The following is a 27,378-nucleotide window of genomic DNA, read 5'->3' on the forward strand; positions in this document are numbered from 1 at the left end:
TGCCATTCGCTCTGCTTAAAATTCCCTTTCTCACCTCTGTAGCTAACTCATCTGATCTTTCAGAACTAGGTCAAACGTCACCTAGATCAGGAAGCCTGTGCTGCTGATGGCCTCAGCTGAGATAGCTTCTTACTGAGTTACCTACGAGGACCGCCATTTGTAATGTGGAAAATCTGATTTATTTGCATGACCCCCGTTCCCAGCCCATTAGAGGCAGGGACCTTATATCTCCTGTGCCCGGCTGTAAGAGTGTCGAATTACATGGTGTTTGTGGTGGGCAGAAGAATGCTATTTCCTCTCAAAGATGTACATGTCCTAATCCCCCGCACCTGCTTTCCATTGGTAAAAGGGACTTTGAAGATGGAACTCATGATCTTGGAATGGAGTTTATCCTAGATTATTATCTGGGTGGGACCAATGTCATCACAAGGATCCTTCTCAGAGGAAGGATGTAGGGTCAGAGTTGGAGAAGGAGATGTGAGGTGAAAACAGGTTGAGTGATGCAGTCTGGAGCTAAGGCCTCTGGAGGCGGAAAAAGGCAAGGGAATGGATTTTCTCCAAGAGCCAACAGAAAGGAATGCATCCCTGCCAGCACCTTGATTTTGGCGGCTGAGACCCATTTAAGGACTTCCGACCTCCTGAACTCTAAGATATATTTGTGTTGTTCTAAGCCACTATGTTTGGGTGATTTGCTACAGCAGCAAAAGGAAACTAATACAGTGCTCAACCAGTGCTCTTTTACAGAATACAGGAAGAGGAAAATGCCTCGGGGCTCACCTCCTGACCTGACCGAGATACATTTCACACCCATAGGTGTTCCGCAACCCCCCACCCCCCCACCCCATGGCGTTCTGTTGGCCCAGCTGGGTCAGGGCTGGGAGGGGATATGGGAAGGGGCTGCCTACGCTCTCACTCCACCCAAACTCAAAGTCCTGCATCACGAAGTATTTTCTATCACCTACTGGTGCGAGGCCCAGCGGTTGGTGCCGTGGGGACTCTTATTAGGTCTATACTTTAAGATTCTCGAGAACTCCTTGAGAACGAGTTCTGCAACAAGGTAAACTCAAGCAAAACACCTCTGGCGATCCTCCGCCCTCCACCGGGTCTCTCCACGCTCCCCTTCTCCCCCTGGAAGACGGGACCGCCTACCTCCTTGGAGAACCCAGGTTTCCCGACCCACTTCGGTAACCTTCTGAGACACTGCAAAATTTTCCCCTCCCAAAGCCTTCATTTCCAATGTAACGTATGTAAATATATACTGAAAAAGACCTTTTTGGAACGGTAGATTTCCTTTTCACAGTTACCTCCACAGGTCTTTGAATTGCTATGGCGACGGTTAAAATGCAACACGAAGTCCACTCTGTAACTTGCAATCAGCCGTCGGGCCTCTAGGTGTCGCCACCACCCAAGTCCTGTTATCAGAGGGGGGCCGGCCCTGCACCTACGTGCTAGACGTTCAGTATTGTTTCAAATTATCCAGGAAAAAAAAATGCATATAATATACATTGTATATATAATATGTATTATATATACAATGTATATATTTGTTCCTATACTATATATATATATATAATATATATTTTCTTGGCCTAGATTTCATATATATGTAAAGAACACTGGCTTTTTCCTCCATTCCATTCCAGCTCTAGTTTTCTGTGCAAAATTCAAGCTAAGAGAGTAAATGATGTACCTGGCTACTGTTAAATTTTATTCTTTTATTCTGTATTCCACATCAGCACTGGAAAATCCTGGACTTTGTTTGGCTACCAGAATATTCATTAAAGGTGCACCGAGTTCCACAGACACCACACACAAAATTCTTCTCATACAACATGGTGTCAGTGTTTTCTCTTCCTCTGGATTCGCATGCAGTTTTGGAGACTACTGTGCGTTGGTTTTCACAGAAAGTGGAAAGCAGCAAACATGGACGTGAGGACGCGTTTAGAGTTCTGGAAACACGCTGAAATTTCACTAGTTAATCACTAACATTTGGTTCTTCCACATTCTGAACTTTTACAACTTAGAAATATACATATATGGTATTTGGACTCTGAAATACGAATGCTGGGTGGGAGAATTCAGAAGGGTTCACAAGGGTCGAAAGTCTGCCCTCCAATTCTGCTCCTTTGTGATCTTGTGAAGTTTCCCTCTAAGCTGCCTATTCAGAAGATGTGTCCGTCTTGATTTCAAAACATATGACAAACTTTTACAAAAATCATCAGTTCAGTTGTTCAACTTTTTCTCTTTATGCTAGAACCGCCTCCTTTGTTCCTGGGTCCTTATATAAGCCATGGCAGGGCTACGGCTTCTGCAGTTCTACCTGTCACTCTCTCCCCATGATTCTTCTCGGTCCTGACTTTGTAGTTATTGCATTTGACTTCTTATGTCTGCTGTAGGTCACATTTCATAGGTTAGGCCAAGACTTAAATTGAATAACTGGAAAGAACATTCTGTTTAAAGATATTCCTTGCCTCTCTCTTTTTTTTAAAACTAAGATTTGGTAGAGCTAAAAATTGAGACAAATCTCCACTAAGATATATATGTATGCATGTGTTTGCATATACACACATACACATACACATAAATAAATGGGAACTTTCTAAGTCTTACATTTCAAATTTAGATAGTCGTTTTCTGACAGCTTTGAATGTAACCAAAGCTATTGTTAGGCAAAGAACTTTGACTGTAATCAAGGTTATTGTAAGACAAGAGAACATGCTGTTTTTATCATCCACCCCCTTGCTCTACCCAGGAAAAATACTGAACAGCAGAGAGCTCGTATTAAGGGCTATATCTAGTTAACTGCTAAACTGGCAGGTTTCTGTCAGGCTTCTAAAAACAATTCGCATTGATTTTTTGACTTTGGAGCTAAAATTAATAAGGAGCCCAGGAAGGCCACGGTTTTTCCTTGAACAGAGAAACAACCCAAAGGCTATGTTAGTGAATGAATTGGCTGTGCTAATGAAGGGTTGTTTTTGTTGTTGTTGTTTTCTGTATGTATATAAAATAATAGCAATCAAAGTGAAAAAGTAGGGCAAACTATTTTATATAGGATGGATAAATAACAAAGTCCCACTGTATAGCACAGGGAACTATGTTCCATATTCTGTGATAAACCATAATGGAAAAGAATATGAAAAATAATGTGTGTATATATATGTATATATATATATATATATATGTATATATATATATATATATATATATATATATATATATATCTGAATCACTTTGCTGTACAGCAGAAATTAACACAGCATTGTAAGTCAACTATACTTCAATAAAATAAATTTTTTTAAAGATTGAGGGCTTCCCTGGTGGCGCAGTGGTTGAGAGTCCGCCTGCCGATGCAGGGGACACGGGTTCGTGCCCCGGTCTGGGAAGATCCCACATGCCGCGGAGCGGCTGGGTCCGTGAGCCATGGCCGCTGAGCCTGCACATCCGGGGCCGAGCACAACGGGAGAGGCCACAACAGTGAGAGGCCCGCGTACCGCAAAAAAAAAAAAAAAAAAAAATTGATAAAGTGGGTAGTTACACAATAAAAGTAAGTATCAAATTTTGGTCTGCTTCCATGGTAAGCCAGCAGTGACCCTTCCACTTGGCTACTGGGGAAATTAGAATGTTTCCTTAACTAATACTTATGTAAAATAATAAAGTCCCCGACCTCCCTGGCATACATATTAACAGTTGACAAGTCTGGGCTTGTGGGTCAGGGTAATTAACTACCGGAACTAACACCAATGTTACCACTGATTTACAGACACCAGTGAAATCCACACCATAGAAACTAAGAATTAAAAGGGTGCAGAGGCTGTCGGGGGCGGCTCCTCTGAGCCACAGAAACCTTTTCTACAAGTGGGCTTGGTGGCACCACAGTGACATCAACACCATAGGCTCCTAAAATGACAGAGCCACGCTAGAAATTACTTTTCTATTCCCAACAAAGTCCAGAAGGGCGCTGGTACTCTGAATATCTATTTGTTACTCTTGATTTAGTAAACATGTCCTGATGGCACACAAACGCCTCAGATGCCGTTGAGAAATCAAAACAGAAAACAAGCATTCCAGCAGCAAGCCGAGAAAGGCACTGGGAAGGAACAGAGAATCCTGGACTAGTCATCTTGTGAAGCCAATTACTTTCTCAGTAAAATTAATTTTTCTTTCACTTCAAGCTCACTTAAAAGTTAATAAAGAAGGCTCGCTGGCTGGATCATCCATCTCTTCATTTACCCATCCGTTTAATCACTAGTCACCATAGACCGAGAGTCTGGGAAAGCACCTAATCACTGGATTTAATTGGATCTGGCGCCTACCGTTTCCTAATAAGCTTTTCTGCCTTGTTTTCCATTAGAGGTAGATCTTTTAGGGTGAGTAAATAGGTCAGACTTCACAGGTTTTTTTTTTTTTTTCAATTTTCTGTTTGCCACAGGAGTAAATTAAAAACAAAAAGAGCTAATAGCTCTGGTCTTTATGGAAGTATTTGGTTCTTGGTATTTATTGTTTGGGAATTCAAGAGAAATTCCAGTGCTAGGCTAAGAACAATGCTCTAAAAACAGGTTGGTGAATATCCTCTAAGGAACAGATTACATGAAGAGTCATTTCTAGAAGCTTTAAATATATTCCTCAGCATTATGCTTTTTCCTTTAAATTTCAACAGCTTTATAAAACTGAGAACCACAAAGTAAGGCTGACTGGAAGTCAAGGTTACATCCTGAGCTTTGCATCTTCCCCTAACGTTTATGTTTGTGACGAGACACTCACCAGCTTAGTTAGCAACTTAGTTGCTAGCTTCCCACAATGGATACTTGTTAGCCAGGCATCAGTACTGCTTGACTTCAAGTTTTCACTTAAACTACCTACACTTCACAAAACATGGATCATCCTTTGCTCTTAAAGTACAGGGCTAATTCCAGATGAAAAGTCACTAAGAGAATCCTTTTATGATATGTGGCAGCTATCACTTTATTGTGTCTTAGCTCCAAATTCATGCGCCAACGCATGTTCCGTAATGACGGACAGCACTCCTTTAAGCATCTTTCCTGCACAGTGAGCACGATGTTGCGTTCTCAGTAGAGGGTGCTGGAGGGACACTGCAGGACCAAGGGGATACTCCTGTGGGGCTGCTGCGACGTGGGTCAGTGGTGTCGGTCTGATGGTGCTGCTTTAACTCGGGCTCCCAGAACACCTGGTGCCTCGGGGACCTTGTAGCTCTGGCTGGTGATGACCAACCTCCCTGCAAGCGCCCTTGACATAGACACACATGCTTCAGGCCTCCTGCCAGCACTGGCACCTCATCTCCATCTGCAAGCACCTGCTGGCCAGGGCTCACCTGGCCCCGCCTACACTCCGGGGTGGGGGTCAGGAGGGCGGGGTGGGGTTTGTTTCCTGTTGCCAAGCGACCGTAGAGCAGCCCTGCCCAAGGGGAACCGTGAACCTCTCAGCCAGCCAGTAGGCTGTAACTACAACAAGCTCTGAAGCCCGGCCACCCTTCCTCCCAAGTTTGTCCTTCCTTGGGTATTCCCCTTCAGCCCCAGGGTAAAATATAGTTTTCTTATATCTGGGAGTTACCTTTTCATCAAAGTTTAATAATTCTTGATATTTAACTTCCCCTGTTTAAATCACCATGGGGTGTGTATCTCCTGATTGGTCACAGTCTAATACAACACGTTTCCCACTTAGCAACCAGTAGTTGTCAGCAGAAGACAGAAGGCATCAAAGTTACCAGTGATACCATAAGAAAAAAACTAGACTTTTCAGTACATGGCCATGTAATTAATTATCAAAGACTACTGAACACACACTAACAAACCATATATTTCATTTGACTGTAGGGTCAGCTTTTATCTAACAACTTTACTGTATCGAAGTAAAAAGAGGACATATAAGGAACTCCTCTCTCTTCATACAAAGCTGACCCAGACCAAATAGTATAAGATAAGAAACACCCAAAAAAAGCAGCTTCTGAGATACTCAACAGTACACATTTATGCTCATGGGTAAGGTACAAAGAATACTACATCACACAAATGTAAATATCAATACAGGTACTAGTGTAGTTATCAAAAAGCCCCACACGATGGTCTTAATACAAGATAAGAGATATGGATCTGGTTTTTATAACAGCATATTTGGGTTTAACTGGTGATTAGTGATTATGCCATTTCTGAAATAGGAAAGGGTTATTCTGTACTTTCTCAGAGGTTACAAGGTAAAAGATACAAACCAAAGTACAAAGAACAAAACAACAAAAAAAACCCATGACTTATTAGCATAGAGTTCTTGGGCTTTGGCTGAACAGCTTATTTGGTGACTTATGTCACCACACAAAGGATGCTGTTCCAACCAGCAGAAAATTAAAATGTACATTATAACAATAGCATATTGAAAATACTACCCAGTAAAGGGCCATCTGCAATGAGAATGACTAATAAACAGTTTTCAGTAACACTGGAGAAAACTTAAAATCCATGCTCTGTTAAAATGACCCATTTTTAGGAAGATAGCTGTCTCCCTGGGTAGGCACTTCCATCACCCCAATTCCCCTTTCATCCACTTGTCATTTTGTCTGCACTACCTGATTCCAGTAATACCCATCCATCCTCACCGCAGATGTAGCTGTTTACATTTTGGGGCTCGGGTCAAGCTGGCCCTAGAGAACTGGGTCACTCTGGATGGTCTAAGAGGCAGCCTGGTCCCTAAATGAGTCAACAGTAGGGAACTGGTTTCTTGCTGTCGTCGTTCAGAGACTGCCCACAAGTCTGAATGCTGTGGTCATTTTACCTGCTAAATATGTAGCCGCTAAATGTTCTGTTTGCCCAGCCAACTTATGACTAGGATGGGAAACAGGTCAGTGTTTGGTTTTTCATTTATGACTGGGATCCAGTAGAATAAATATGTCTTAGGCCTGTAAAACAGTACAGGACGGGAAGAAGCAGCCGGGGTCCTTCTGGTTGCCAATCTGGAGAGGAATAATATTGCTGTTCTCATCACCCTGTTCCCCCTGTACATGTTGGTTAGGATGTGGCTAGGAGCGGATTGTGTAAGAGTGGTTTATCCCGAAAGACAGGCAGGGAGAGAGAAAAGGACGAGTCTGGACTAGGGAAACAGTGTCAGTGCTGAACTGGTGGTGTTTCTGCCCCAGCTCTTGATCTCAGAGTCATCTCTGAGTCTAGCTGTGGACGGTCCTAGAGCCCATGTCTTTTAACCTAGTGATAATATTAGCACACGACATGAAATGGATTGACAGGGAGAAAATTAAGAGAAAAATATCATCCCAACTGAACAGATGGGAAAATAATATCAATAAGCTAAATCAAATTAGCATGAAAAATGTGTCTATCATCTATCTCAAGTTGTTCCACCCATTCCCAAAGGCTAAATCCTTCCTAGGTGTGGTAGCTCATTAAAATGACAAATAAAGAGCCCCAAAGCAGCATGCAAAAGCAGCTACAGGAAACACAGATGGCTGGCATCTCTTGGTTGGCAAAGGCTATACTACAATCACTCTTTTATTTCAGGGAAGGGTCCCAAACTAAATGATTCAAAGAAACATTCTACCACTTAGTGAGTACTGTTGCCATCAATTGTTTTTATGATAAAAATAATACAGGTTTTCCCCCCAAACTATTTTGCTAAGAGAGTAGCAAAAAGAAAATGGTTAAAAACCCTGGGCAGGGAAAGGAAGCTATTTTCCCTTAATATTCACATTCTGTTTTAATCTTTGACAACGAGACCAGAATGCTTTTAAAAGCATATTATCCATATATTCTTTCGAGCTCAGATGAGTTTTACAGATACAGAGAACTAACATTTTAGGAAATCTATGACAAAATCCTATTAATATTCATCACTGTTCTGCAGATTATAGATGGTATCTGTGTGACTCATTAAAGTCCCTCTTTTTTTTTTTTTTTTTTGCGGTACGCGGGCCTCTCACTGTTGTGGCCTCTCCCGTTGCAGAGCACAGGCTCCGGATGCGCAGGCTCAGCGGCCGTGGCTCACGGGCCCAGCTGCTCCGTGGCATGTGGGATCTTCCCGGACCGGGGCACGAACCCGCGTCCCCTGCATCGGCAGGCGGACTCTCAACCACTGCGCCACCAGGGAAGCCCCCTCTCTTTTTTAAAAAAAGGAAAAACAGATAAAGGCCACCATGACTTAGTTCACAGGCGTGGACCGATTCAACAGGGGACATCAACTTTACGTGACAATACAGGAACGAGAGGCTGGACACAGAGAGATGTCCCATGTTACAAGGCACACACGTTACTCTTTTTATTCCAGGAAAAAAACACTCTCCCCCTTCAAGACAAAAATGCTTCAAGCTAGGGGGACAAAAAGCAAAATGAGATAAAGCATTTGTCCTTGGCATCAGTATTAGAAAATTATATTCCAGAAGAGGTTCACATTTCCTTTCAGATAACAAATAAAAAAAGGAGATATCTTGCCAAAATCCAAAAAAGCATTTAAAGGCATTTCTTTCTCTACTGGAAATTCAGGTAAAGAGGCTGGAACAGAACAGAACTGTTCAAGAGAACTATAACTCAAGCCATATATGTAACTGAAAATTTTCTAGTGGCCACATTAAAAAAAGACAAAATTAGTTTTTAATATTTAATTTAACCCAATATATCCAAAATATTATCACTTAAAACATAACCAATATAAAAATTGATAGTTTACAGTTTTCATACCAAGTCTTCAAAATCTGGAACATATGTCACACTCATGGCACATCACAAAGTCAATGAGCCACGTTTCAAGTGTCCAATAATTCTATGTGGCTTGCTGGTACCAGGCTGAGCAGCGCTGTTCTGTACTACAGAGCTTTCATTTCCATTACATTAATGATGATAGATATTTGCACTAGAGCTTCTTCAGTGGAAAGTTTGGTTACAGTGAGTTTTATCATTATAGAACCCCAAAGGATGTATATTGCAGGAGTATGGACCGCTGTTTTAATAAAAAGGTCTACATCTTTGTGCCGTTCATTATAAGCAGTACCAAGTTTTCAGTTAATATGCTTTCAAATGTCAGGGTCCTTGGTCTATTAAAAATGCTGTCCCCTGATTAGCAGGGGCCTCAGAAAAGAAGACTGCATTGTAGTTTCCTGTTCTTATACCTGCCAACCAGTTTACACACATGAAAACATGCTACTACTACTACAACATACTGGGTTATAGTCACATGATGGTCACATTGCATTCAGATTAAGAATTAGTTAATTATGAGTATAGGTTCAATCCAGTCTCCTATAACTCAAATAAATCATTATGCGGGGGGCGGGTGGTGAAGTAGAAAAGAACAGCTTTATTGCTTTGCCAGGCAAAGGGGGCCACAGCGGGCTAATGCTCTCAAAACTGTGTCCTGCAAATTAATCATTTTTTAAATGTCCTTTTAAGTATAACATCATTTTGGCCTACTGTTGTAAGCCTATTCTATGTTAACATAGTAAGGAAATGTGCATATATAAACATGCAGTCTATATACAGATTTCCTTCTGGTTTCATTCTGTAGCAGAAAACCAAATCATGACATTAATTTCCTACCAAATAACTGGAATTGATGAGCCTTGAAATCTCTTCAAAGAAGGGACCCTTTGAGAGCATAGAGAGGTTTCCAAGGTGTATCTTCTCTTGGCTGATACGCTGACAAGGTGAAAATTAGCATACAGTAAAAACACACAGTATCTGTGTTTATTTTCTCCAAGTAGAATAAAGTTTCACATGCTTTTTTTCATAATTCTGGAAATAGTTTCAGAGGATTTTCACTCCAAATATGGTTTCTCTCTAATAGGTGAGCATTAACCAGGAAAAGGTTAAGTATAAAGAACTTTTAAAAATTAATAATTGAAAACACACCACCATAGAAAATATGGTAAAAGACATGAGGGGTGGTTTCCAGGAAGAAACAGTGATTCCCATAGTAAAAACACGTTCGTCTTATTAGTAAACAAATATATGCAAAATGAAACCACAACCAGATACACACCTCAGCTTGACAAAACTTGGAGTCTGATGATCTTAAATGTTGGTGAACACTGAGAGTCCCAGAAGTTCTAGTACACCAGTGGAGTGTCAGTTGGTACCATTACTTTGGAAAACAATTTAGCTGTATCTGTTGAGGTTGATGATGTGCTTTATTGCATGTGTGACACAGCAATTCTACTCAAGGTATACATCTACTTGTGCATGTGCACCAGAAATCACATAAAAGAATGTCTGTAGCAACATTTCCTTTCTCTATTTCAAAGAAAGATGTATTTCCACATTCAGCAACAGGAGAAGGGAAAAAGTGTGATATACAACAAAATAATACTTAGCAGTGAAAATAAACAAGCTAGGGCACGTGTTTCAAAATGATTATGCCCAAAGGCAATGACTATAAAAAGAAGGTGACAGAAGAAGAATAGAGTTTAATTCCATTTATTAGTTTTTAAGGATATGTACACAAAGGTAAAATAATAAAGGACAGGAAGGCTATGATCAACATGGCGTTCAGGAGGGGCTCCCGCTATCAAACAGGGATGAGACAGGGTCAGGGAGGGAGCACGCAGAGCCCCAAAGGAAGGCAGGCAGCTGGTGGCAGACACACGGGGGTTTATTTTTCTTTACATGTCAGTGTATATATTATATACGTGTGTGTGTACGTATTTATTCCGTTGCACGTATGAAATAATTTAAAAAATTGGACTGGTTGAAACATACAAAGAAAAAGACTATACATCACGTTTCAGATGACGAACCATCGCTTGGAACACTGTGAACTGACCTGTTTCTCAAGTCACTGCCACTGTCACTGCTGCTAATGCTTCTCCGTTTCTCTCCTCCTTGAGGGTAGAGACTATTGTCCTGCTCAGACAGTCCCTGTCACATTCTAGGGCTTCAACCCATGCTGATTAATGGGATGACCAAACTAACCTGGCCTGCATTTCTAGAAAACTAGGAAAACTTTGAAAATCTGGGTTACAAGTGGGCGGGGATCACTTGGCTTCTTTGGCTTCACAGTTTAGTGCATTTCTGGAAACTGACAGCCTGTTCTCCTTATCTCCTCCTTCAGCCTCCCTCATCTTGGTGTTTAAGTTAGAAATTGTTCAGCGATGGGCTTGACCTCAGACGCTGCTTTCAGAAACGTCTTCTGCCTTCAGAGGTGACTATAGCAAAGGCGGCCCTGCTATTAAGGGTTGTGGCTACACTGTACTTTTCTCCTGCACGAAATTAGGGAAGGGAATCCACAGCCCATGGCTTCATTGTACTCAGGAAGCCACCGTCATCTATTTGAACCAACCAGGGGATGAGTGATTTAACGCTATCCTTTGTCCTGGTCACTATCTGAGATGATTCTGCAGTCACCTCCAACACACACACATACACATATACACACACGCACGCACACACACACACAACCACAAGTGTGTCTCCTCAAGTGCTCAAATGATCCATCTCCATTTTTACAACGAAATCTGCAGCTTTCAGGTATGGGGTTCATGATGGGAGCAGAAATACAGCATCCCAACTAAACAACAAGGTTTCAACCAAACACAGAAACAAAATTAGAAAAGGTGTAAGAAATGGTCGGGAACAAGCACTCCATTTTCAGAATATGTGTTTTCTGTAATTTATTTCTCTTTAATGCTGGATATAAAATCTGAGATTTCACCAATGCCTTTAGAGACAAATGCATACAAACTGAAATCTAAACACAAGAATTTTGCAGATCAAAGTGGGCTCTGACACTTCAGAAAAGATGTAAGCATTTCTAGAAAAAGCAAAACCCTATACAGCAAAATCAAATTAAAAAACAAAACAAAACAAACCAGAAAGAGGCTTTGGTACCTTTCAACAACAAAGGACAAAAATAAGTTTAGTTCATTATTAAGTTCATGTAATATAAAAACATCTATGTGGGAGTGTTGAATAAATCTATAAAACAGAAACAAATCTAAAATATATTAGAGCCTGAGAGAAAAAAAATCTTCCTTTTCTCCTCTTTGATTTTAATAGAATACCAGAATGTGGAAAAACAAGTACTTCCCCAACTAAATTTTCTTTTGGTCTGCATATACCTAGCAGGATGGCACTCTGTATTTTATCTCATTTTAAAACGGCATAATTTGATTTTTAGCAGCACATTTTCTTTGCCCCCACAAGCCTACTATAGGAAATAAAAATTCTGTCTTAAAATGCTTTTGATATTACATCTATGCCTGCAATTCCCATCCACTTCTTTCCTAGATTTTTAAGACTGTGATTATTCAGATCTAAAGGCAGCTAGTTAAAGAAGGGATGAAGAAAACCATTACAGGTTTGGAATTCAGCTGGTAAAACACAAGTAAGGACACAATATTCTCTGAACACGGTGTGGTCCCAGAGGGCAATACCTTAGGACTCTGCAGAGCCTGGGTACTGAGGGAAATGCCACACAATGTGTTTCTAGCTTGCTCATAACAAGTACAATACCAGGTGAAGCTGGTCTCTCCTATTTCTTTGCTGCTCCAAAAAAAAAAAAAGTGGGGTGGGGTAGATGGTCTGTGGTAAATAATTTAGCACTCCTATTCATCTAGTCTGTTTAGGACAACCATACTGGGCCTACTACAACCAGAGTAATTCAGAGGTTTTGAGACAAATAATTCTGAGTAGCTTTCTTGGTCTAGCAAGTATTGTATTGATCCTACAACCCCAAGACTCAATCTTACCAAGTTGCTTCTTGGTACTCACTGGCAAGAGTTGACAAAGTGTAAGTTAGACCTCTGCAACATTAACTTTTTAAAAGTTGCTGTATCTTAAAAAGAAATTCTAAGTCTTCTTAGACCTTAACACGATATCCAGTTCAAAACAATTTCCTGGATAGTCCCTGGGATTTATCAAGTGGAATTTGACCTGGATCGTATTTAATGCCAACTAAGCAGTCATAGCCATGATTTTACAGCAGCTTTCCTTGCAGAGAAAATTGTGGATTATGTATCCGTTCCAGTCATGTAGGAATCAGCGGCATGCTTTTCTTCTGGTTGTAGTCCTGGATGCAAATCTCAGGCTGGGATGTCGGCTTTAGCATTCAACAAGTTCTTTAGAATAGTCCACATTTAGCAAGTTGGAGGGAGAGAGAACCCAGGTGACAGGGACTAAATTCTTCTTTTCTTTCCACTTCTTACAAACTTCCTGCTCAGAATCTAAAGGGCAGGTCCACCATCAGGACACTGAGAATAGCAGAATATCTTAGGCAGCACTCTGAATTTGTTCTATTCAAGACTATTCCCAGGTTTGGCAACTAAACACTCTAAAAAAATGTGAGCAGGGACAAGGATGCAGAAAAGGAGCCTCTGCCCTAACGAAGTAGACAGGTTCAGTGTTTATCAGCATCCACACCAAAGGAAGGAGAGATTTCACATGCCAAGTACAATTCAGAGTGAGTCTCTGACAGCCCCTTTCTTGTATGTGCTCTGTTCTGAAAATCACTGGTGTTCATATATGGAATGAGAACATGTATCTATGTTACTGTGAAAATCCGGAACTGTGCATTGGCCAGATATATGAGCTGGCAGAGTCAGAGGACCAATGAAAAGTAACACAGGAAAAAAAATTAAACTGTGCAGCAATATTAGTATCTTTTAATATGCCTCATCAAGGGGTCACAAAATATATCTAACCGAGATCTTCCTTTCTCGAAAAATACAATCCCTTTGCAAAATATATAGGCAGCTATTAGTTAGGGGAGCTGCGTTTAAAAATATATGTGCACTTACGCATAATAAGTTGCTAGAGCTGAAATGCCTTCAGGTATGAGTCAGATAATGTCCCTATAAATTAACTATCAGTGCACCTCTTTAAATGTATCTTTTAAGTCATCTTACACATTAGGTGAAACTTTTCCTTTGTAAGAGATAAAGAAGCATGTATTTTTCAAAATAGCAATTCTTTTCATCCCTGTCACTTGGTCCTGATCACACATTGTTGCAACAGTGATTTCTGGAAACATCTGTAGGGGCTTGGAGGATTTATGGGGGTAAGAATTTCCATTACCAAAAGGAGGCTAGAACATCTAACTTTTTCTACAGTTATGACAAAGCACTGGAATAGTGATGCTTGTGAATCTGCAGCAAAGATCTTTAGCCCTTTGTCAACCAACACTGCTTTTTTTCTTTCTGATCAAAATATTCTAATAGCCTGGCAGACTAATTTCAAGGACACCACCTAGGCAGCCTGAAGAGAAGCAGGTCTGAGCAATCCTGGCATCAACTACAACCCAGGGCAGATCCAGTTATTTTCTCTCTGATGGTGCCACCTGCTTATCATTCAGTTGTTCAGGAGGCACACCTGTAACAGGTGATAGTCCCTCCGGATGAGTGAGGCAACTGCAGGCAATTCTGAAAACAAGGAAAAAACCCACCACGGTCCTGATTTGGTTTAAAGCACTCATGCAATCCCATTAGACCCATGTCTTCCCAAAACACCTTTTCCATGGCAAGCAAAGTTACTGATAATGCATGTGGCTTCTGTCACAGTGATGCATTAGGTAAGCAGGTGTGTGCTGAGTACCAGGGGCGCTCCAAAAAATGCATCTCCGTCCTCTTCCGCTTGTCTTCGCTAAGGTTCTGCCTGTTTATTAAAAAAAAAAAAAAAAAAAAGCCAGTTATTGCATTGTGCAGGCAAGAAATTTCACCCTGGCGGTGATATTTTAAATGTCAGGAACAGAGATGTTGGAAATCACAATAAATCACCGCCATGTGATGGATAAGAGCAAATATATCCTGGGTTTAGGGATCAGAGCCCAGAGTTAAGTCACACCCACCTGACCTGCCAAATATAAAAGTGGAAAGAAAGCCACATGTTTTCAACAACTGAGGAAACTCCTCTGAGGTACTGGTCTACTCACACCTGGGTGAGTGGTGTGGCCGGGGGTTACCTCACTCAGGGGCCCTGCGGAGGGTGACCTGAGGGGAAGAACGGCACTGGAATGGCCATACCTATTGGTAAATAGCTGATACCACTCTCCCCCAAGTGCTACCATGATCCAGCCACTGGACGGCTGACCCCTGGCATCGGCCGGGAGTGGGCCTCTGAGACCTGCTCCCGGCTGGTCAGCGCTCAGGGTTTACTGGTGGTTGCATATTTTCAGTATCACCCCTGCATGGCAGGAATCCGAAAGCAGAAACTGCCATTTCAGGCTCTGCTTTGAATCTATCACGATAAGAGAACTGATGAGTTTCTACCTGAAAAGTATTGGTGAAAAGGCCTTCTTTTCTGTTCGGTAGGTACCACGGTGGGCTCCAGCCGGCCACAGGAGGATGTGGGACCCCCTCCACCCCCCACCAAGGCTGCAACAATTCCAATTCTGGAGAAAAGTGGGAAATCTGTATTTTAAATATCAGCAACCCACCTGAAGTCTTTAAAAAAAAGTCTGTGCAGGACAAACACATCCAGAGCCAATGTGGCCTGCAGGCCGCCATTCTGTGACCTCCTACCTTCCTCTGCCCCGTCCACTTTGGAGAACTGCCCAGGGTCTAGAGTTGGGTCTGGGAATGTTCTTTTCCTACGGACCTTCTCTCCCCTCACTGTGTGGCAGCAATTAGATGCTAATGGAGTCTTTATATGTCCCCTGGCAGGCTTGCTCGCCTGGTCTTGCGTGTGTGTACTGCAGAGAGGGTAGGAAAGGAGACAGGAAAGGGGGCTCCATCTTTTGGTACATTACACCCGTGAATGCTCCGTCTAGGCCTTAGAGGGTAGACTGTATAATGAATTACTACCAAGGCACAAAATGAATAACTAGAAAGGGGGGAAATGCTGACTTGTTCTTAAAGATATTTGCAGGGCTTCCCTGGTGGCGCAGTGGTTGAGAGTCCGCCTGCCGATGCAGGGGACATGGGTTCGTGCCCCGGTCCGGGAGGATCCCACATGCCGTGGAGCGGCTGGGCCCGTGAGCCGTGGCTGCTGAGCCTGCGCGTCCGGAGCCTGTGCTCCGCAACGGGAGAGGCCAAAACAGGGAGAGGCCAAAACAGTGAGAGGCCCGCGTACCGCAAAAAAAAAAAAAAAAAAGATATTTGCACTTCTTTCCTATGGAAGAGAAGTATGAGTTGCTATTAACCCTTAAGACCCCGAATGGCTCACAAGAGGGGATGGAACACACACTGGCACTGTGGCCTTCCACTCTGGTTCTGTGGGCCCCTGCCCATGTCTGACTGACTCAGGTGCCTGAAAGCGGGGGGCTGAATGGCTGAATGGAGGTCAGCGCCCTCACTGACCATGCAATGGCCTCCTGCAATCAAGCAAACCTCAATGGCATCAAAACCAACTCCAATCCCATGACCGTTAAGTCATGTGAGAATGCACATTCTACAGGTCATAGGTTTCCTGAGAAATTTCTAAGAGAATAAATATTTTTAAAGAGTACAAAAGTCAGCCCAAAGCCTCTCAAAGGAACCTACATCTTCAGGGAAAATGAGAACCAAGATGGCAAAAGCACACAGTATTTTTCAAAGGTTTTTGCACAGACGCTGGTGTCCGCTGGATTTATGCATCCGTCAGACTGCTCCTACCCCAGTTTTTTCCAGTTCTTTGAAGATAAATCTGGATGGTTTACATGTCTTTGCATGAAACATGTTACAAAAATACTTTCATTTTCCTAAGTATTCCAATGTCCCATCTTTATAAAGATAGTTTTAAGAGCCTTTAAGGGTTTTCTGTGTGGGTTTTGTCTCTGTTTAAAACATGTGCACAGAAACCACCCACAAGCATCTGTGGACTTACTGATGTATAATAAAGCATGATTTCACATCGGCGAGGAACTACAGGTGTTGCTGTATCATTTTTATTATTGATAGTCTCTGCCTTCCTCCCACAAGTGTTCCAGAAATGGCACAAATCCTGGGTAGCCTCAAAAGACCTATTACTTACAGATATCAAAGTTCCCAGCAATGTACCTTCATTTCAATTCAGTGTTACAAACAGAAGCTTTAGAATTCAGTCTCAATTTGAAATACAGTCAAAACCTCAATTGCTATGTATATAAAGATTGCAAGGAAATACACCAAAAATGTTTATGTGGTTTTCTCTGGTGACTTTTTATTTTCTACTTTATACTTTTTTGCATTTTCCCAATTTTTCTAAATGAGCCTAGGCTACTTTCATAATCAGAAAAAAAACAGTATTTCTGAAGTGGGAATAACAATCAAAATACTGCCTTATTTAATAAAGAAATGTTAGTTTTTATTTTGAAAGTGAATCCATGTGCTTCACAAAGTTACCATAATATATATCATCTATAGCTCTAAATATTAGAAAAGTTTGAGCCTTTTACATTTGCTAAAAGACATATGACATAATAAAGTGGCTTCAAAACACTCTGATTAGTTTAGGAATTGCCCTTTTTTTCAAGGTTGACCATTTATTATTGCAAACCATGTCCCTTCCAATGTAAATGACTTAAATTGCAGACGACCTTAAAAACATGGCTTTGATTCTATTTCAAAAAATGTAAAGTAATGTGAGCTTGCACTTTAAAATAAAAAGCACCTACTATTTTTTGCTACCTTAAATTTTTCTTGGAAGAAGGAGATATAAATTATAAATAAACTGAATTTTAAATAAAGATAAACTCTAATATACAGCAACAATTGAAAATGGGAAAGAAAAAAAACTGGCTTCCTTGTGCGTCTTTACCCTGAGCAGTCCTAACTGTGCATTTGAGAAAGCAAAAGCTGAAAATTTAGGAGACTAGATATGGACTCCTTAAACCTCAATCCCTAAGAACAACTCAAGAAAGATACATTTTATTTAATTTATTTTTTTATTTTTTTTTGCGGTACGCGGGCCTCTCACTGCTGTGGCCTCTCCCGTTGCGGAGCACAGGTTCTGGACACGCAGGCTCAGCGGCCATGGCTCACGGGCCTAGCCGCTCCGCGGCATATGGGATCCTCCCGGACCAGGGCATGAACCCGTGTCCCCGGCATCGGCAGGCGGACTCTCAACCACTGCGTCACCAGGAAGCCCCAAGAAAGATACATTTTAAAACAAGAAAAGATTGACCTACCTTTGATGCCAACTGCGATTTCAGGCCTAAGAATGAAAAGACTGTGTTGCTTTCCTTGGATTCAAAGAAACTGTCATAATCCTAGAAAAAAGAGAAGGAGAAAATAAACAAAAGCAAACAATTGTCTTTGTATTTGGTGCTGTTGACAAAGTCTCTATGTAAATAAAAAATGTACCACTACTCCATCCAGGCCAGGGAAAAGCTACATAAATTTACTGGATTTGCTCTGTTTGAGCCTCAACATTTGAGCATGATGATAAAGGTAACAACTTTTTAATCCAAAATCTGTGACAGGATTAAAATGTAAAACATTGAGGACAGAAATCAAATCAGAACATGCTCCCTGGAGTGTCAAACTAACATTTATTTGTGTGGAATCACTGTGACCTAAGGTTTTACTTAAGCATTTCAATCTGGAAGGCTGCCTCCCAATTCCACTCTTGATATTTTGTTATCTAGGGCTTAAAAAAAAAAAAACACTGTGTAAACAGAAAAGCCATAAAGGTCTCCATGTGTCAAAGTTGAGTGCTTCTATTCTGCTTTTGAAGTTTTCCACATTCCTTGAGACTGTCTTCAGATCAGAGAAAATAAAAAGATCAAATAAAAACTAGAGGAAACTATATTCTCTATAACATTTATCTTTACCTCACAGAATCACTTTTCTCTTCCTTCTTTCAGGAGAGAAGCCATTAAGGAATTCTGGCCAATATGTTCATCAGTTGTTTTCTTTTCAAAAGCTTGCATGTGTAATACTATTGTACATAGTTGCTAAGTTGATGTGAAGCAGTCTTAAAATTTGAGAGAAATCCCTTGGATAACTTTAGGCAGAGGGTAAATGTCACAGGCAGACAAAGATCAGAATCATCTGTAGGCAACTGCTTTGTGCTTAGTGCCAGGTCATCAGTACATTGTTTAATCCCAACCACCGCCCACCAGGTTAGAGACTGGCTCAGAGCAAAGAAATATGGTACCCAAGTTTGACGGCCGATATGTAACAAAGCTGAGATTTGGGCCCAAGTTTCATTGGTGTTGAAATCAATGCTTTTTTTTTTTTTTTTTTGTGGTACGCGGGCCTCTCACTGTTGTGGCCTCTCCCATTGCGGAGCACAGGCTCTGCACGCGGAGGCTCAGCGGCCATGGCTCATGGGCCCCGCCGCTCCGCGGCATGTGGGATCTTCCCGGACCGGGGCACGAACCCATGTCCCCTGCATCGGCAGGCGGACTCCCAACCACTGCACCACCAGGGAAGCCCGAAATCAATGCTTTTTGTATGCTATGATGCTTCTTGCCCAAGAGGAAACCAGGTGTGGGGTACCCAGCGTATCAGTCAGAGCCCTCACGAACCCACTGCTGAGCTGGGTCAATGGCATTACAAATACTTTTGAAACCTGTTTAGGGATCTAAACGAGAGTTGATGACTTAAGAGTGGAGATCTGCTTCCTGCAAAGCAGGCCTCAGCTGAAGAAAAATCTTTGAATTGTTGAGCCTCGTGTGGTTTGAAGGCAGCTTGATTGCAATTCCCGGTCATCTCAGCCTCAGGCCTTGCAGGCACTGCTCCTTCTGTAGATCTTGTAGCGGTCACTCCTGCTGTCATTTCGGGTCAGCCCTGAGGCCAGTCACCTGCAAAGGGAGGCCTTCCTTGACCATGCCGAGAAGAAGCAACACATCTGAAGGGGGACCCTCAGCAAATACCTCCTTGGAAAATGGCATTTAGGCTGAAATGTGAAGAATGAATAGAATTGGCCAAGTAAGGGGTTGGGATAGGAGCCTTTGAGACAGGAAACAGCACCGGGGAAGAGCGAAGCTGGCAGATGTGACCGGGATCAGCATGTACCAGACTCTAAACCAAAACAACGATTTTGAATTTTATCTTAAGTACAAAAGGAAATCACGGACGGGTTCTGAGCAAGGGAGTAGAATGACCTATTTCCTTTAAGAAAATCTCCGCATTGCCTGCGTGGGGAATGGCTCAGAGAGAGGGCAGGAAGAAGAGGAGCAGGGACAAGGGTTAGGAGTGCACTGGGGGAGTTCAGGTAAGAGACGGAGGCAGCCTGAACCAGAGCCCCTGTCATAAATACAGGACAGGACAGACTGGACGTATATTTTGGAGGAGGATTGATCATACTCAATTGTGTAATTGATGTAGAGGGTTAGGGAGAATTAAGAATTAAAGCAGCTCTCGTACAACTCATCATCAAAAAACAAACAGCCCAATTAAAAAGTGGCCAGAAGACCTGAATAAAACTTTCTCCAAAGAAGACATACAGATGGCCAACAGACACATGAAAAGATGTCCAACGTCGCTGATCATCAGGGAAATGCAAATGGAAACCACAATGAGAGATCACCTCACACCTGTCAGAATGGCTATCATCTAAAAGACCACAAATAACAAATGTGGTCCAGGGTGTGGAGAAAAGGGAGCCCTCATGTTGTGGGAATGTAAATTAGTGCAACCACTGTGCAGAACAGTATGAAGATTCCTCAAAAAACTAAAAATAGAACTACCATATCATCCAGCAATTCCACTCCTGGGTATATATCCGAAGAAAACGAAAACATTAATTCAAAAAGATTGATGCACCCCAATGTTCATTGCAGCACTATTTACAATAGGCAAGACATGGCAGCAACTTAAGTGTCCACACCAACAGATGAAGGGATAAAGAAGATGTGTGTACACACAATGGAATACTACTCAGCCATAAAAAAGAATGACACCTTTTCCATTGGACTTGCAGGGTATTATGCTTAATGAAATAAGACAGAGAAAGACAAATACTGTATGATATCACTTATATGTGGAATCTAAAAAATAAAACCAACTAGTGATTATAGCAAAAAAGAAACAGACTCACAGACATAGAGAAGAAACTAGTTGTTACCAGTGGGGAGAGGGAAGGGGGAGGGGTAAGGTAGGGGGAGGGGATAAAGAGGTACAAACTACTATTATAAAATAAATAAGCTACAAGGATATATCATACAGCACAGGGAATATAGCCAATATTTTATAATAGCTATAAATGGAGTATAACCTTTAAAAATTGTGAATCACTACGTTGTACACCTGAAACATGTAATATTGTAAAAACTATACCTCAATTAAAAATTTTTGGGAAAAAAAATCTAAAGCAGCTCTGAGCTTTGTGACTTGATGGGAAAGACCAGAGAAAAAGTAGGTTTGAGGGTAAGGTTGGAGCTGAGTTTTTTTTTTTTTTTTTTTGCAGTACGCAGGCCTCTCACTGTTGTGGCCTCTCCCGTTGCGGAGCACAGGCTCCGGACGCACAGGCTCAGCAGCCATGGCCCACAGGCCCAGCCGCTCCGCGGCACGTGAGATCCTCCCGGACCGGGGCACGAACCCGTGTCCCCTGCACCGGCAGGTGGACTCCCAACCACTGCACCACCAGGGAAACCCTGGAGCTGAGTTTTAAAATGTTAAGTTTGAGAAATTGTATGAGACACTGAGTGAAGACGATCTCAATGGGGCAGTTGGAGGTTCCGACTGACTCTAGGTATTACAGGTTTCATAGAAATGTATGGAAAATTGTATAACTTTTAATAAGAAAAACTATGTCTCAATTTGATGTAGAATTTTAGGCAAAATCCCATGAACTGAAAATGTTGTTACCAATATTCTTTGTAACAAAGACAGTTCCAAATAATTGAGTAGCATTTCATTGACCTGGGCTCAAGAAATAACCCTGTTTGACCCACACTTTCTCTATCTGATCGTTTGTTGCTTATGTTCAATGTGGTAACAAGAGGAAGAGAGCTAAGTTACAGTTACCCTTTTAGATATCCACCATATGAAAACTGGTGTACCTGTTTCTCTCTACACCATATTTTGCCACTACTCGGTCTAAATTCTTTCCCTAGGGAACCTCAATCGCAGCCACGGCTCTAATTAAACTCAGATCCCTAGCTCTGATTCTCCTCTCTATTCCGGTTCCAGGTAAGCAACTAACTGTGCATAATAGACTATTAAACATAATGGGTCTAAATCGCAATTCATGCTCTTCCTTCCACCCCACAAGCTGGACCTCTCAGAAGACTGGCACCGGGCTTTAGTCACCAACAAAGGTATTTAGAAATGTCAGATATTAAGAAATCTCAGAATGGCAACATTTATTATTTGTATAAAAAATTCTCTTGAACTGTATTTCTGTCATAAAAGTTATAACCACTATTTTTAGTTTATGAACCTTTAACTCAGTGCCACATCACCACGGCTGGGGGACTTCTTACCGAATATTAAATTGGATGCTCCCAACAGTTTAGAAATTGTCACCCAAGGTAATTAACTCCCAAAGTGACAAACATAAAATTTGGTAATTAACTTTAAAAGCAGAATAATTTAAAGGAAATCATTTTTAAAAGTCAACGTGAGAATAGTACCTGACACACACCAGGCAAACTGGGTGATGAGTTGTGTCTGCTAATTAATGACCGACATGCCATGTTTTAGGTAATCTCATGCTAATAATGTAATCTGATTAAATCCTATTTCTACTCTATTACTTACCGATTTAAAGAATTATGTAAAAAATTTACTTTCTGACATACAAAAGCTTTTGAATGGCCTGATGAATCTCAAATTGTAAGAAGTTAAATCATCTTCTTTGTCATGTTGAGGCAAAGAGTAGATGATTGATAATTTAAAATCTAGAAGTTCTGAATACCCTCTTTTAGAGGTAATAAACTAAATACTATGATGTGAAATAATATAAGTAAAATAGTATTAGAAATCTTAAAATCACTTTCTATTAAGATAGAAAGTTCTCTTATATTCTGGCCTTAGACATTCCCCAGTAAAAGAGAAAGATCTGCTTTCTTATCAAATTCATTTCACTTATCAGGCTTATATTTTAAAAGAAACAAACCACACTAGAACTGATACTGCACGAGTTAAAAGCACTGTATTTTTAAAACTCACTATAAAGTTTCTAAATAGGCTTGCTGAATTCCTTATAGTCAAAGACACTCTCTGAAGTGTTTGCAAATACATGTCTGCAAATTGCACATTGTAAGACAATCAACCTCCTGTGACTATAAAATATAACGATCAGTTAAAATCACCTTTGGAGGAGAGTACAAATACATAAAGCATATTCAAGAAAAAAAATCATTCAGTTTCAGAAGCTGGAACATTTTTAACTACATTTAAAACAAAGGCTGAAAAATTCACTTTGTTTCTAGTGCCAAATGAAAAGAAAAAATTCTGGGTTATAAAGATATCAGCATAACTGAGCACTGTTACTAATGGAATATTTATCTAAATGCTACAATTTTAAGAAGAATAAAGCAAGCTAAACAGCTGTTACAAAGAAAAAGAAAAAAAAAGCTTCTATTATCTATACTTCTGTTTGCGTTTAAGTGAAAACCAATGTTAGAGACATTTATAAGCTCATGATAAAATCTACAACAGGTAGAGCTCACAGCAGTCTCATTCTTCCACAGAGCTTACTTAAGGACATTACCCGTTCACTACGGTTAGACTATTATGGACTGGACAAGCATCTGAGACAAAGGCCTTAAAGTTCTTTGCCCTTTTAGCGTTCCCTCAGAGAACAGCGAGGAAAACCCACAGTAGCCACTCTGAAAAGCTGTATCGCTTCCCACGCTAAGTCGGTAACAAGTGACAGACCCAAATTATTTCTACATGCCAAGGGCCTTTCCAGACAGAAGGTTGCAGGGAACAAAAACAACACGTGGCCCACAAGGAAATGGTGGCAGCAAGCACTTCTAAATGAGCCAAAGCAAAGTTGGTTTACCCCAAAGGAGAAATTAAAACAAAAAAAATTCTTCCTAAGACTACAAGAGCTACTGCTGCTGCTGAAAATGGGCAGAGACTCCTTCTTCCTGAAAATTTTCAAGCCTGAGGGTAGCCTCTGAGAAGAATTTTTTGATTCAGTGGTTAAGGACCATTAATGCTATATTCCATTTTGTGAAATCTTAATAGAGAAGGAAAAAATATTTGACAGCTCCAATCCTGGTAGAATATATAAGATGTAGCTGTCTAAAACAGCTTCATTCAGCAATTTTTAGGCCAAATACCAAAAATACGAATAAGTCCAAAGCTGAAGATTTAAAATTCCTAACACATTTAACACTTCTGACCATTCTGATACAAGATGGAGGAGCAAGCAAATACATCTACCCAAGCACCCATTGAAATCGGATGGGAAACAATTTTGTGCTAAACACAGGAAAAGCAACCAGCAATAAAAGTTTAAGAAATACTCAGAGGAGTAAGTGAAAAGGCTAAAATCAATTAAGAAAATCTCATAAATATTTGTGTCGTTCTTCAAGCCATAGGAATTTAGTAAAATAGGCTTATACACCTTCCTCTGTGACCACTCACACAACTAAACAGCTCTGTAGAGAATATTTATATGTTTATAACAATATAAATGTGGTATATTTACAAAGTATACAATAGTTATTATAACTACAGATGAGTATGTGATTGTTATAAACTTTAGCAATGCAGTGTGTGCGTGCACATGTGTGTAAGTCAAAAGGGGGGAGAAATGAGAGAAGCTATAAGAATGCAAGTTTCCCATCTTCCAAAGAAAAAAGTAAATACTGTCTAATTTAAAATCAAGGAATATAGGGCTTCCCTGGTGGCGCAGTGGTTGAGGGTCCGCCTGCCGATGCAGGGGACACGGGTTCGTGCCCCGGTCCGGGAAGATCCCACATGCCGCGGAGCGGCTAGGCCCGTGAGCCATGGCCGCTGAGCCTGCGCGTCCGGAGCCTGTGCTCCGCAACGGGAGAGGCCACGACAGTGAGAGGCCCGCATACCGCAAAAAAAAAAAAAAAAAAAAAAAAATCAAGGAATATAGATATTAGTCTATGAAACACAGAGTGGTGGTAACTTAAAACCACAAAGCAGAAACTCATAAAAGAGGCTACATCTTGGGAATCTGGGGGAGACTGACTTTTCACTTTGTACCCTCCCGTCAACAGACTTTATTGTGTTAACATTGATATTAACATGGCCTTAGTGTTTTAACAGTTTTGTTTTCTTTTCATTAACTTAAACTGTGTAAGGCTCAGAAAAGAGGAAAATTTTAACAAAGGGGAAACCGCCAGTTTGGATATTAGTTAAGATACACGGCTAAACATGCAACTGGGGTGCCCTGAAATTGTCTGGACGAATACTGAAATATTGAATATTTCAATATTCAGAGCACAAACCACAGTTTTCATGAAAGACATGTCCTAGGGATTCATCACTGTGGAATACTAAGACAAACATCTCAGTAAAGTGAAAGTGGGAGATTAAACATTTATAGACAGAAGAATAAAAACTAGGGTTATATAGAAGAGATAAGACTGCAAAGAATATCTAATTGAATTGCTATGCTTCTGGGCATCCAGCAATCAGCGATAAAGAGAACTGATATCTCCCTCCCCCACCACTCTTTCCTAGTATCTGTGAGGATGCTGCATGAGATCGCGTATAGTAAAACATCTGAAGGAGAAGATTCTCCTTGATTAGATAACTGATCTTTTAGACAGAAAACCTCAGAATACAGATTTTCAAATTCAGATCACAAGTTTCCTGAGAAAATTCTACCTGTGGGATAGGTAAGCTTCTAATAGAGGTGATATACCAAAGAGATTTCATTGTAAAATTTAGAAGAAGCTTCAATAAGCTTGCTTTTGAGAGATCTGGCTTTGAGTTTTATTAATAAACAGGAATGGAAATGCTCAGAACCTTGACAAGGCGAGACCCAAGAGAATGGGTTAGCTACCTGCTTGGCTGAAAATGTGTGGAGCTATTCAGCCACTTCTAGAACCAATTTTCGTTAAGTATGTTCTGTGTTCCCAGCTTTCTGATAGGTACCAGATACTAAGACAAATATGCCACGTAGCCTGCTGAGGGTGAATACAGGGAACTCAGAGACCAGCTGAAGGCAAAGACATGAAAAAAAATTCTGTGAACTAAAGGTCATAATAGGAGTAATGACACGCAGGTTTGCTGGGCATGGGGGAGGGGGAGGAGTAACCAGAGTCCTAGTTAATTAGAGAGAGTCAATGGCAAGGCTCGTTTGAATTGAGCTTTGAAAGAGAAACAGGAGAGAATTATGTAGGAGGTAAAAATTACAGGATTTGGTGACCAAGGGAGTATGGAGATGAGGAAAATGGGTGTCGGGTGACTTTCAGGGCTTTGCCTTGAACCTACATAAATAACATCCCTACTTTAGAGACAGACCACATCTTCTGTGGAAAATGAAAAATTTTGACTTTAACTTTCCTTTTTCTTATGGACTCTAAACAAAGTTCTATTAATTACTGCAGACAGTTGGACTTCAACATAGGTGGGTGATGATTAAGTTACTTCTAATAATCCACCCAGGGAAATAAGAGGCAACCTCTAAAAAATTAGTTTACAATGACATGGAAGCTATTTTTGTTGGGAGAACAAAGCAGGGCACAAAATGGTATATACACTATGATCATTTGTGAATTTTGGTAGTCGTGGAGAGTCCTGGAACCAATCCCCTGCAGATACCAAGGGTATGTGTATGTATGTGTGTGTGTTGTGTGTGTAATCTTTTTGGTTTTTTGGGTTTTTTTGCGGTACGCGGGCCTCTCACTGTTGTGGCCTCTCCCGTTGCGGAGCACAGGCTCCGGACGCGCAGGCTCGGCGGCCATGGCTCACGGGCCCAGCCGCTCCGCGGCATGTGGGACCTTCCCTGACCGGGGCACGAACCCGTGTCCCCTGCATCGGCAGGCGGACTCTCAACCACTGTGCCACCAGGGAAGCCCTGTGTGTAATCTTCTTAAAAATAAAATTATATGTATGAGGCAGGGATTTGTAAAACTAATAATTAAGGGAGTTGGTTCTTCAGCTTCACAAAAGATCCCCAAACACACTTAAAATATATCATCCAGAGACAGTCTTCTCAAGAGTCTTACGTAAACACTGCACTTGGGAACAGTACAACTGCATACGTTTAGGTATTCTTGTGGTGTGCTTCTGAACTCTACCAGTGGTTAGAAAATGCCAACACATCTCCTTGTTTCCTTTCACACCTAAGAAAGAAAAGGAGAGGATACTCTACAAAGAACCACTGCTGGTCATTTAGCTTTTCTGTGCCTCACGAAGATTAGTCTTAACCTGTCTGTCGTCTACTTTCAGGCTCCATTAATCTAGGTAATATGGGGAAAGGCTGCCATAGCTGGCCCCCAAATCATTACTTAAACAAAACTAGTCAGTAGCTTTAATGTAATCTTATTTGGCTAGCAATACACCCAATGCTTGGGCACAAATTTAACATTCTACAAGTATCATCTAAAAGTGCAAAAAAAAAAGTAATTCAACAGTTTTAAAATATAAATAATTTTGTA

The 27,378-nt window shown here is 41.1% G+C and overlaps 1 protein-coding gene across 1 annotated transcript in view; it reads right to left on the reverse strand.

The window, feature by feature from the left end:
* Positions 1 to 11,517: 11,517 nt before the first annotated feature.
* SH3BGRL2 (SH3 domain binding glutamate rich protein like 2) overlaps positions 11,518 to 27,378 on the reverse strand; it is a 60,157-nt gene continuing 44,296 nt past the window's right edge. The window contains exons 3-4 of the mRNA XM_081250659.1: positions 18,022 to 18,102; positions 11,518 to 14,591 (exon numbers count right to left, since the gene is read on the reverse strand). Coding sequence (XP_081106785.1) covers positions 14,580 to 14,591; positions 18,022 to 18,102 — 93 coding nt within the window. The 3' untranslated portion in view covers positions 11,518 to 14,579. The remainder of the gene's footprint in view (positions 14,592 to 18,021; positions 18,103 to 27,378) is intronic.

This window comes from Mesoplodon bidens (genome assembly GCF_964165515.1).
Source record: "Mesoplodon bidens genome assembly, chromosome: 12".
Taxonomy (NCBI): Eukaryota; Metazoa; Chordata; class Mammalia; order Artiodactyla; family Ziphiidae; genus Mesoplodon; species Mesoplodon bidens.